At 39.8% G+C, this 11,860-nt stretch overlaps 1 protein-coding gene across 1 annotated transcript; it reads right to left on the reverse strand.

The window, feature by feature from the left end:
* Nucleotides 1–231: 231 nt before the first annotated feature.
* On the reverse strand, nt 232–3,629 carry LOC147617410 (zinc transporter 3-like). Its single transcript, XM_086775666.1, has 3 exons — nt 3,006–3,629; nt 873–1,022; nt 232–773 (listed from the first exon to the last, which is right to left on the reverse strand). Exons 1-3 carry the CDS (start codon nt 3,531–3,533, stop codon nt 468–470), a joined length of 984 nt encoding a protein of 327 aa, XP_086631792.1. The 5' UTR covers nt 3,534–3,629; the 3' UTR covers nt 232–467.
* Nucleotides 3,630–11,860: the final 8,231 nt, after the last annotated feature.

Genomic DNA, 11,860 nt, shown 5'->3' on the forward strand with positions numbered 1-11,860 from the left:
CACGGGTTTCCAACTAGTATTATCTTAAGGAAGAGTTTCACAAAACTGTCATGTAATAAAAATTTGGAAGTTCCTGAAGGAGAGAAAGAGGTTTGGGTAGAATTTGAATTTGGAGTCTCAAAAAACGTGAAAAGCACTAGTTGCCAACTAGTTTTAATAAGAATAAAGGATGGGCAACTAGTTTTAATAAGAATAAAGGATAAAGAAAAGAGTTTCTCGAGCAATGCCACATAGTACAACAGTCTACTCTTTGAGATTATTTTATGTATCCAAAAGTGTAGTCACTGTAGTGACTCGTGAGCGCCCTAGGGTTAGTGAGGCAGGCAGCAGCAGTGTTGATTAACGTGCAATAAACCAAACAATTAGGGTACAAACGTTTATCTCCAGAATCATCCTCTTGCCCGGCCCTTCTCTGCTAATGCATGTTGCAGGTTGGAGCATATATAATGAGAGAAGGGCTGCTCTGATCAAGCCCAGTTGGCAAGGACAGACATGGCTCCAGCTCCTAAGAACAGTGCCGTGTAGCAATGAAATTGCAGCTTGGGGTTGCTTTGCATCTTGTCGCTTCGAAAGTCGGCAGCTATGAGATCCACCAACGACATGTAGACAAGGATACCGGCTGACATAGAATCAAAGAGCCCCTCCACAATAAGTGCCGTAGGGCTGTTCCCATTGTAGCTCGACGCAATGCCCATCCCCACAGCAATCGCCGTTGGCGAGGTTACCGAGAAAACAAAGCCCATCCCGGCTGCTACTCGGCTCTTGTATTCGGCCTGCAGCAGCATCATCACCACGGAAATTACCACCTTTGAATACAATTACTCAATTAAGCGTGGAATTCATGATACCATGTTTTTGAAACGTTACATTACCTGTGCTATGCTTCCTCCCAACGCCAATCCTTCGAAGAACTGGTGAAAGGTTAACGCTGCAACTAGTGGCTTGATTGTGCATGGGCTTTGTGAAGCTCCCAAGGAAATGCCGATTATGGCAGAGTGCGCCACAATGCCAAGCTCCAGAACCTGCATTAATTAGAGATCAACCCGAATGAGTGTTCATTTCAATAAGCCCTTTGACTGCCCCTCACACTACCCACTGCTTCATCTCCATTTGAAATCCACAGCCGACTTCAAGGCCTGTTGAGCTTCGTTTCTCACTCACATAAACGAATACTAATTAGCTCATTAATTTGGCACGTACATAACCCCATTAATTAAGTAATACACAATGCTGCATCCAATGGCTTGATGTACAATACAGTGATGCTAATTATGCAATCATCTACACGCAGTCCATTCAACCAAATGGGTCTCGCTTCTGAGGCTCATCCTATGCTTTCACTTGGCAAATGTATAGAAGTATGTATTGGGTGTTTTTTTTTATGAGGTCTTATTTCATTCCTAATCATACACAAGAATTTCACCCAACTACACACACACCCGAGTACCACAAGGGGTACCACCTTTTCCAAATATTGACCACTCTATAGGTAGTGGACAAGCCATGGGACAAACTCCACAAGTTAGTCGCTCGGTCGATTGGAGTGAACACCCTGCACAACTTTAGTAGATCTGAGCGTCATAAGGCGAGTCACAATCTTTGATGTCCATGACAACCATCGTCCCTTATCCAAAGCATGAGCTTGAAAGGTAAGCATTGCACACTGTTGTCTTTGAAGGATCGCCGGAGAGGAAGGTGAAAGAAAGCACCATGACGATCAAATGATGACAACCTAAGGAGTATGAATGGCTGCCTATGTGCCCACCTGCACGCGAATACACCCTTAGTATAAGATGTTCCCAAGAGGATTTGAACCCAAGACCTCTCATAGAAAGTCCAAGGTCTTATCCACACTAGGCTACCGCCTTGGGGACATAGGGGGTTTGAGAGTGACTTCTTGAAAAAGAAATGCATTGCACTTAACAAGCTGGTTCATCACTAATGTCATCATTGTGAAGGTCAATTATGGCTAAATACTTGATTACACCATAATTTGAAGGCTGTAGCATCCTTCCAAGGGGGTATGGGGGTTTAGCCTGGTTCAGAAGAAAGGTATAAAAAATATTACCCTTCAAGAGGAATTAGGCACAATTATATTTTGAAAAAGGTATATCTTCACAAAGAAATTGAGGTAAATAATATGAGCCCTTGAAATGAAAGTTTAGCCTTGCCTTTCAAATTCAAGGACTCTGCTTGCTAATTCATCAATACTTATATCCAAATGTTAAGGACTAAGTAATGTGCTTGCTAATTCATCAATACTTGTAACCAAATGTTAAGGACTAAGTCATTACTTATGGCCTTATTGTCAATGTCAAGTTGGCGCACACTGTTATTAGAATGAAATTGACACCAATTGCTTGGACCTGAAAAAATGTCAAGCAAGTTCACACCATATGCTAACTTAGTATATGCATAGTCAAGAAAGCAACTCGTCTGCACTAGATTTGTGCATCTTTGCAAGTGGACAATGCTGATTTGGATACTAAGTTTTTCTTGTTTCCTGCTCTGAGGAGCCTTCACGTGGAAGAATGAACCCATAACTCCCCATTTCCCAAGCAAGAATGCCCAGGACAGCTGAAGGGCTTCTAATGTCTTGCAAAGCTTTTGAAGGGTAAATTTATTTCTACTCCTAAGGATAAAACCCATTAAGGGCACGGCAGCCTTCAAATTCTAGCCCTGTTTGCTGCGATTCATCAAGAGGAATAGTTATATTGGACTAAAATTGTGGAAGCCTTAAAAATCGAGTCCTGTCTTGCTGTTCATCAAGAGGACTTAATTATAATGTCCTCAAATTGTGAAATAGTGATGCTTAAGACTGTGAATTACAGGTAAATGCATCATCAAGAATATATTGTTAATCATGAACACACCATATGCTAATCTCGTTCTTGTAATGCCCTCATTGATGCGCCCAGATTCTGGTGCATCTTCGAGAATGCGTTGAAGGAAATTACCGTGTTTATATCTACATAAACTAACCGCAGGCGAATTATTCAAAGTACCTGTGCGATCACCCGATGCCGGATTTCAGGGTTGTCGATCATGATAGTTTGCTGGGTTTTACTCTCATGACTTGCGGCCGCAGCTTCCAAGGCCAGCGCCTGATCTACAATGTGAGTGGGTGATGTTGCTGCCATGGTGCTCTGCAGCTTTAATTCTTCCTTTCGGTGGTAGTAAGCGGCACCCCAGAGCTCGGCCATGAGGGTGAGAAGGGCGGCGAGCATGGAGACGAAGCCGGCGAAAGGGAAGCGAGCCCAGGGATGGCCTCGGAGGCAAGGGTTGGTGAGAGAGGCGAAGGAGTCCGGCAGGATGTGCACGAAGCCTGTGGCGAGCATCACCCCGGCGGCAAACGACTTCAAGACGAAGAATTGGTCGCCGTCGGCTCGAAGGGCTGACACCGATCTGCCCATCACGGGCACGCACACCCCCGCTACGCATGCAAGCAGCACAGCAAATATTCCCCCGGCTTTCAAACGCAGAGCCGCGCTCTCATCCCTGCATGCTTGCAATGCCTGCGAGCACTCGTCCATTACACTGACCTATGAATCTGTGTGTGTGTGCGCGCGCGCGTCTCTCTCTCTCTCATATCAGCTTTTTCTAAGCAAACCAGACCAGTCGTTGTCACTGGTTTCATTTAAACTTTCCTTCCTATCTATATTATCTTCTTCTTTTTTTATATCAATAATAATTATATATATTACTTCCGAAACTGTCCTGAGAACAACCAAGTAACTTATAAACTAATTAACTTTGAGAAATTTACAGGAAATACCTTTTTTCTATTCAACTTGTGAATATCCCCTTTAATTGGTACCCTTGTGTATAGTTATCATAGGGAATACATTGGATGATCATAGTGATGCATCCAGTGATCTTGATGGGCATTTGACTATTCATGATCATTCGGCTAGTCATACATCCCTAATTACACATGGGGCTGATACTTCACATTTTGATGAGCACATCATAGGCCATGAGGAGCATATACGCGAGATTCTAGTATTAGATGTGTTGGGCTAATCCTCTAGAGTTGTCACATATGGAGAGATTTTGGATAAGACCAGTACTCCTAGTTTTCATAGCATTCCCAGCAGTATTCATGTGGATTAAGTTATTGTGAGCAGTCAAGAATAGTGCATGAGAGTAGTGATGAGTTTGTGGAGGTGGGAAATTGTAGGAGTATGCATATCGATCGTATTTTTAGCATATCCTATGACATTGACTTCGAGAGCTTTACATTTTATCTATGTACTTTCTTAGATCTAGTGTTATTGGAGATTGATCTATCATGGGATTTAGGTTATATAGGGACACAAGTGCTAGAGTTTGTCTATACCTTTGGGGATGAGCTTAGTGTCCTTTGAGATTCCATTGATAGTGAGTTGGTTGATACCACTTATCTCTCTTGTGTAGACACTTTGTCAATTCTTAGTGATGGTGATCTTTATAATGATCCAACTTTTATCTTAGAGGGACACACACATATAGAGAGTCTTGCACATGGAGATATTGTGCATAGGTCAGATCATACTCATACATACATTGATATGGTGGATCATGCCTTTGACTTTTGAGCGGTGCTACATGGGGGGACAGTGGCATGAGTTCACATTTGACTCTACATGAGGCCAACCTTGAGCTATGTTCATTTGGCTTCCACAAGTGTCGACACGAGCCTATGTCCTTTGGAGCCAAGACATTTTCCTTTGGATGCATTCTTTGACATTTGAGGAGCATAGTTTTTGGATATGTGGCTCAATATTTAGATGTATCTATGACATATTTCAGTCTTGGCCTATACAATGATTCTTTTGTGCCAAGAACATTTGACATTCTAGCGAGGAGTTTCAAGCTTTTTCAACAAATACCTTTCATGCTACACTGTGGTCGAAAGGATGGGCTTACGAGTTTCCCTTTCAATCCTTGAGCTACTATCACTTTGGATCCAGGAGGAGCTACCATTACTTCAGCTTTGGAGTTGAGCTTTTCTTTTGACCTGAGAGCTATTACCATTTCATCTTCAATGATTCGAGATATATACCATACATATCCCTTTGATCCTGGAGGATACTCGACTAGCTTTGTCACATCGACAATGGTTCGTTATCCTCTCCACTTGCACCAAATTATCGTGGACCCTTTGCCTTGGATTTTTGCATACCTTGGATTTCCTTTCAATCTAGATGGTTGTACAGATACCCTCGTCATAGCCGGGAACCCTTTATCCTTTCCATTTGACCCTGGGGGTCAAATGATTCATGGATGGGTCTTTCGCTACATCGACATTCAATCATGGATGTGATTTTTGGCTTTTGTATATAACCACTTGTATATGTCTTTTGTTTGGGCACGACCAACCTTCAATTTCGAGGAAAAAAACATGTTAGGAGGAAATGGTTTGTAACAAAGTGTTCTTAGGATGCACATGCACATGGGATGGTCCTAAGGCACATGGTCTTAGGGTCATTTACATATGGGATTAGGGCACATGGGTCTTGGGACTATAAAAGGCATGTGCTCTAGGAGTATTGTACCTTTTGAGAGCTTTTTGATATCTTGTGATACTCATTACATTTACTTTCAATGCTCCTTAGTGCTAATCTCTCTTACTTTTCCTAGTCTAGGCTAATTAGGATAATCTTAGGCTAATTCTAGGATAGTCTAGGATAATCTAGATCCTCCTTTCTTGCATATGGAATCTAAATATGGATGCCTACTACAAGTATGACGAGCGACTAATGCATCTAGAGTATTCCTCTTCTTGATGGATGCATATGAGTGATAAAAACTATTGATGGCATCAGCACGTGGTCTCCTCTATCCAGTGCTCACTAATCCCAATAATAGTCCTGTACTCAGCTAGGTCAAGATGGTCAATAAGAGATTTGAGAATAGCATATTGTGATACTTAAGGGAGTGAGATCCTGTAAAAACTGCAAATGATATTAGACACATGATGACATATGGCTAGCTTGCCTATGGTGGCTCTTGCATCCACACTCACTAGAAAGAGGGGGAGGAGAAGGAAAGGAAGGCTCACATGCTTCATCCAAACCAAGGGGGGGCAATAGTAGGGAGAGGTGGAGAGGCTCATATTAAGGAGGTGAGGGTGGTGGTGGCCTGCCACCAATGTTAGAGGCTATCATGATCTCCAATCTTTTTTTTTGTAATGAGTGATCCTCTTTCTCTTAGCTTCTTAAGCCTCATAAGCGGGGGATTTCCTATTCCTATCAGATTTATTACTTCTACGACTTTGTGAGTCCAATCTCTATAAAATGCTATGAAGAATAGAGACTGAGCTAGCATTTGATGAATTGAGCATAGAAGTATGTGCATTTAACAACACTCTCTTATCTTTCATTCTATTGGATATTTTAATTCATATACGATAAGATTTTCCTTATTCGATTGGATAATTGTGGATTGATAGATATTTTTTTAAATTAAATATACATGATATATTTAGTTAGATTTTTAAAATGGAGAAAAATTAAATATAATCTATATTTTAAGAAATACTAATATTTTATAATAATAATTCTAAAAAATAAACAAAATTTCTCTTTTAAAAGAAGAAGACATAAAATATATTTCTTTCAACTATGAAATAATATATTATTTAATTTACATATATTATTTATTTTTTAAATTAAAATTTATTTAAAAAATAAAAGTAAATCATGCATTAAATTATATATATATATATATATATTACATAAGTTAACAAATATCTATTTTTTAAAAATATTTTTAAAGAAATTTTATAGGTGTAATAATATTTTTTTAATTCATATATATATATATATATGTATATATGTATATAATGGATATCATAAGAGTATTTTAAATATATAGCCATGAATTATCTATAAATTAAATATATATATTTTGCATGTATGTGAAAATATGAACGGATACACCCATGCATGCACTATAATAAATAGAGGGGGTAGTGACATGTATAGTGTGGCTTTCATATTAAAGGAACTGGAAAAGTGTCAGGGCATAAGCGTTGCTATAAGCATTGAATTATTTTTTTAACACTATAAGCGCTATTATAACCCATGCTATAAGTGTCACTATATCCCCTGGTATAAGCATCGTTTTAACCCATATGACAATATTAGATAAAGTGGGAAAAATCCCGTTCCCATGAAAAAAGTGGGGGTGTGGTAAACTCATCCAAAAGTTTGTCAAAACATATTCATGTGACATATCATTGGAAAGAGCTTCAAAAGTAGAATCTAGATCTACTTTGTCCGACAAATTTGGAGTTTGCATGTTCAAGTTATGGCCAAAACAAATTTTTTAAATACATTCCCATTTTGAGGGATTTTTCCCATTTTATCTAATATTGACTTCCATGCTATTAGCCCTGCTGAGCGATGCTCTTTTAAAAAAAACAAATGATGCTATAATCGCCTAAGGAGCACTATTACTGTTTTCCACTTCAACAGCCCGGCTGAGACAAAAAAAAAAGGGGGGGGGGAATTCAAGCATTATCACCAATCTGTCTCATTTTAATTTTAATTCAATATATTGAAGATAGATCTAATTTGTATACATAGACAAATGGAAATAAGAAAATACATGTGAAACAAACATTTAAAACATAGTAACTCCTAAAATCTTGTTTGTATTAAATCCAAAATGCCATAGAAGGCGAGTTACATCTTGTATTAAAGCCAAAATGCCATGATAGGCAAGCTACATTGACTCTGGCAATACACAAAGACAAAGGTAAAACACAGTAGACCGGTATCTACTTCTCCTCCTCCTCCTCCTCCTCCTCCTCCTCCTCCTCCTCCTCCTCCTCCTCCTCCTCATTATCATCATCCTCACCCATTGTCTCTTCTTCATCTTCCTATATCACATAAAATTAAGTAATATTAAAATATAAATTAGATAAATTTCTAAAAGCTTCTAAACCTAAAGAATTTGAACTTTTAAAATTTGTTCAAACAATTAACTCACACCAGGCATAGCATCATAGTTCAAAGCGACACCTTGTTGATGCAACCATTCAGACATAGCCAAGATCCCATTACAACAAGCATAGTTGTACTCATGAGAAGGAGAGTGGCCCACCACATTTTCCTACATTAAAAAAGAACAATTTATAATATAAGTTTTCTTTGAAAACCAAAATTTTGAATACAAAATGTTAAGGGTTCAAATATTTACAAATTAAGCAAGGAAAGATGGCCTTCCACCCGATCCAAATTGAGAGGCCCCCCTTTTATATTATCGTACTTGAGCTGCTTCTCTTTGTTGTTGTTTGAATAGACAAGGGTTTTCTCAGTTTGTCTTTTTTTCCTTCTTCCAAACAATCTTTATTTGATTCTCCCGGTGGCTTGAGGCCACCACACTTGATGGCCTTAGCAATCAATGATTTCCTATGATTCACATGTCCCCGCATCCGCGATCCAGCACCTTCAGGTCATTAAACTGTAAGTCCGGATGTGGCATAGGAAATTATGTCTTCAATACACTTAGAATGTATTTCTCTTTTGTGTTATCTTGACTTCGATATTTACCAGATGATGCATGTTTTTTATGACATGCTTCCCCTTACTTTCCTCAATAATGTTAGAATTAGTGCATCTCAGTGTATTTGGGCATTTATCTACTTTTCTCTTGTGTAGTGTGTCGTGAGTTGTTTGACCTGCTTTCAGAAGTAGTTGGTCAGGTCAGCTCAACTATATAAGGTTGGTCCTCAAATTCACATGTATCCATCCAATTCTATGCACATAGTTCATCTCTTGCTAGCTATTGCCATTGTAAAGCTTATTGCTATTCTCAATGTAATTCCCTTTTCCAATATACATTCAATAAAGGCAATCCAATAACCATAATGTGGCTTTCATGATTTTCTTAGCAGGTTATAATCAAGACTTGATGAAGGAAGCATTCAAATCTTACTTATGGCTCTCAAACCCCACTCCATCAAGAAACTCCAAAAGTATGAAGAAAATCATTATGTAGACTAATTGATGCATAGTCATTACATATGATCATCTTTGAACAATGAAGAAGCTCTCTCTACTCTCTCTCTCTCTCTCTCTCTCTCTCTCTCTCTCTCTCTCTCTCTCTCTCTAGTTGAGTTTATGCTTCCATTGTGCATTCTCCACCAACATGGTATCTTTTGCTTAGGTTCAAAAACTGCTCCATATTTCTGCAATATACTCATCGTTTTCTTTATCTGTGCCTTGCATTTGCTTCCATCGCTCCTCCTGGCTACAGATCAACATCAACAATTGCTGTGTTTTCTATGTACCTTGCTGCATTTTCTGGTCTTGCCATCTTCTCGCTGTCAGGCGAGCCCTCAAGGCTGTGTTTTGGTTCTACATAAGCAAGTTGAGGAGTTGTGGTCAGGGGGTGCACTACTAGAAAACCCTAGGTATCACGTGCGTTCAAGAGGTATTTAAAAAACCCCTTAACTAAAACTTTCCCCAATAAAACAACCCCTCTTTACGTATGAACTAACGGATTTTTTTCTAAAGTTGAATTAATAAACCCCTCTTGTTAATATAATCCTATTAATTTTTCTCAATGTATCTAATTAAAAAACCCCTCCTGTTAAACTCACATGGTGCACTAACATTTTTTGAGGTGAACCCTCCAAGAGTTGTGGCTACATTTTTTGCTTTTGCATTAGTTGTTGTTGGGGATTTTCTTACATGTGATGTTGCCAGACAAGTGGCTCTACATGTGATGTTGCCAGACAAGTGGCAACATCACATGTAAGAAAATCCCCCCAAGAGTTGTGGCTACATTTTTTGCTTTCGCATCAGTTGTTGTTGGGGATTTTCTTACATGTGATGTTGCCAGACAAGTGGCTCTACATGTGATGTTGCCAGACAAGTGGCTCTACATGTTCTTCTTCCTCCACGACTCTTTGCCCTTCTGGTAGAAGGTTCCCAGTGGTTGTAGGATTTTTTTGCTGCTCTCCAACCTCTTTCTTTCTCAAATTTGAGAGGGGGTTGACTGGTTCTAGAGCCTTGCTTTGTTGGAAAGAACTCGAGAAAAGTTTTAGAGTGCTCAGATTTGTGTACTTTGTTACTATGGATATGGCTCCCCTCTGTATATGAACAAGGATGACAAGTTGAACGGACCCAACCATGCCCATTTGAAGCTGCAAATGCGGATCTAGTTCATCCACAAGGGTTTGTGGGAGATTGTTTCTGGCAGTGAGAAGAAGCCCAAGCGTCCTCAGAACTCTAGGAAGTGGACTTGGGATCAAGAGGATGAATTCCTTGTTGCAGAATTACAAGACTAAGAGGATCAGGATTTGAAGGTGCAATATGTGCTTTTGTGGACCATCACACAGGAGGTCTCACTAGCCATGCAAACTCTCACCAGTGCTCATCAGGTATGGTCTAAATTGGAGGATCTCTTTGCTCGAGATTCATTGATGAGGGCAGTTACTTTGCAAGGGCAACTCTATGGTTTTCGGTTTCCTCCATGCAGTCGTTTCTCATGTAGGTGAAGGTTATCCATGATCAATTACTGGTAATGGTGGGTGTTAGTGGCCTTCTTGCCCTAATAGATAAAACAACAACAAAAACAAAAAATTAGAGAAAACCCAAGAATTATCCACTGCAGCATCGCCAAACCATATAGATTATGTTAAACTAGTCTATGTCATAATGTTGACCGAAACTAGAAATTGGATTTTTTAGACTATCTACACCATGCGGGAAACCTGATGCAAGGTTAGAGACATCCAAGGGAATCCATTGGCTCTTATGGCCTTCATGCTCCTTCCATGCTCTCTCAACCTTCAGCATAACCATCCCATCATCATCTCGGGGGGGGGTCACTATATGTAAATCCTCTATATCATGTGCGTTCAAGGCCTATTTAAAAAGTCCCTTATCTGTGAATTTTTTAGTGAATATAATGTATCCTTTCCTATTCAAATCTGTAATTTTTTTTTAAAATACAATAAATAAATCCCCTCTGTAAATATATTTCTGTAAGTTTTAAATATTTAAAATATCCTTCTGTTGAACCCACGTGCTACTTACATATTTATACGAGTGACCCTCCCGAGACCATCATGTGACTAGAAATACCATCTAGATCATCCAAATTTCCCCTACTCATCATCCGAGCATAAACTACATACTGGTAATCCACCTGCTTATCTAGCCAAGGTGTCTCAGCATGTGAGGGCATCTCCGGGCTTTCTCAGCCACTCTACTCCTCTCCAATCTCACCCTTGTTGTGATGCATAAAAGCATCCTGGAGATTCTCTTCCATGCTCTTTCGAATATTCATCTGAGGGATGTCGTCATGTGAGTGCATTGTGAGGCTCTCTCGGCCACACAAATCCTCCATTGCCTCACCCTCTTCCTCATCCATGGGTGCATGCTACAACCCATCCTTCTCATCCATCTGAGCACTCTCAAAGCAATCAAATACTACTCATTTATGTGAGCATCCGTGGGTGCATGTTGCAACCCATCCTTCTCATCCATCTGAGCACTCTCAAAGCAATCAAATACTACTCATTTATGCGAGCATCCATCATGTATGTATCCTACTCCTTTGTTTGAGCATGCAACCGGTAACCATGCTGCTCCTCGAGCTTCGTCTTTGGTGTCATGGGGCTGTCTAGCCACCTCTGTTCATCTAGATCATCATCTTCGATCTCAAAAAGACCTTGTTGCTCCTCAATAGGTTGAAGATTGCATACATGCAATTTAGCCTTATCATGCTACTATGAGGCAGCCATATCATCCAGGAAATCTCGTTTCCAGTTGTCTTTGTCCATTTGCTCTTCCCTCAACCATCATGGCACATTGCACTTGTTGCAAGCAATCCAATGCTTGCTTACTGAGCCCTTTATCAG

Source organism: Cibotium barometz, chromosome 36 (genome assembly GCF_041138505.1).
Source record: "Cibotium barometz isolate CiBa-2024 chromosome 36, ASM4113850v1, whole genome shotgun sequence".
Classification (NCBI taxonomy): Eukaryota; Viridiplantae; Streptophyta; class Polypodiopsida; order Cyatheales; family Cibotiaceae; genus Cibotium; species Cibotium barometz.

Bases quoted from the DNA above. Each gene is read 5' to 3' on its own strand.
- LOC147617410 (XM_086775666.1), bottom strand. From the start codon at position 3,533: ATGGACGAGTGCTCGCAGGCATTGCAAGCATGCAGGGATGAGAGCGCG. The intron at 1,023-3,005 runs GTACTTTGAATA...TAATTAATGCAG, and splicing joins GGCATCGGGTGATCGCACAG to GTTCTGGAGCTTGGCATTGT. The intron at 774-872 runs GTAATGTAACGT...ATGCTGCTGCAG, and splicing joins TGGGAGGAAGCATAGCACAG to GCCGAATACAAGAGCCGAGT.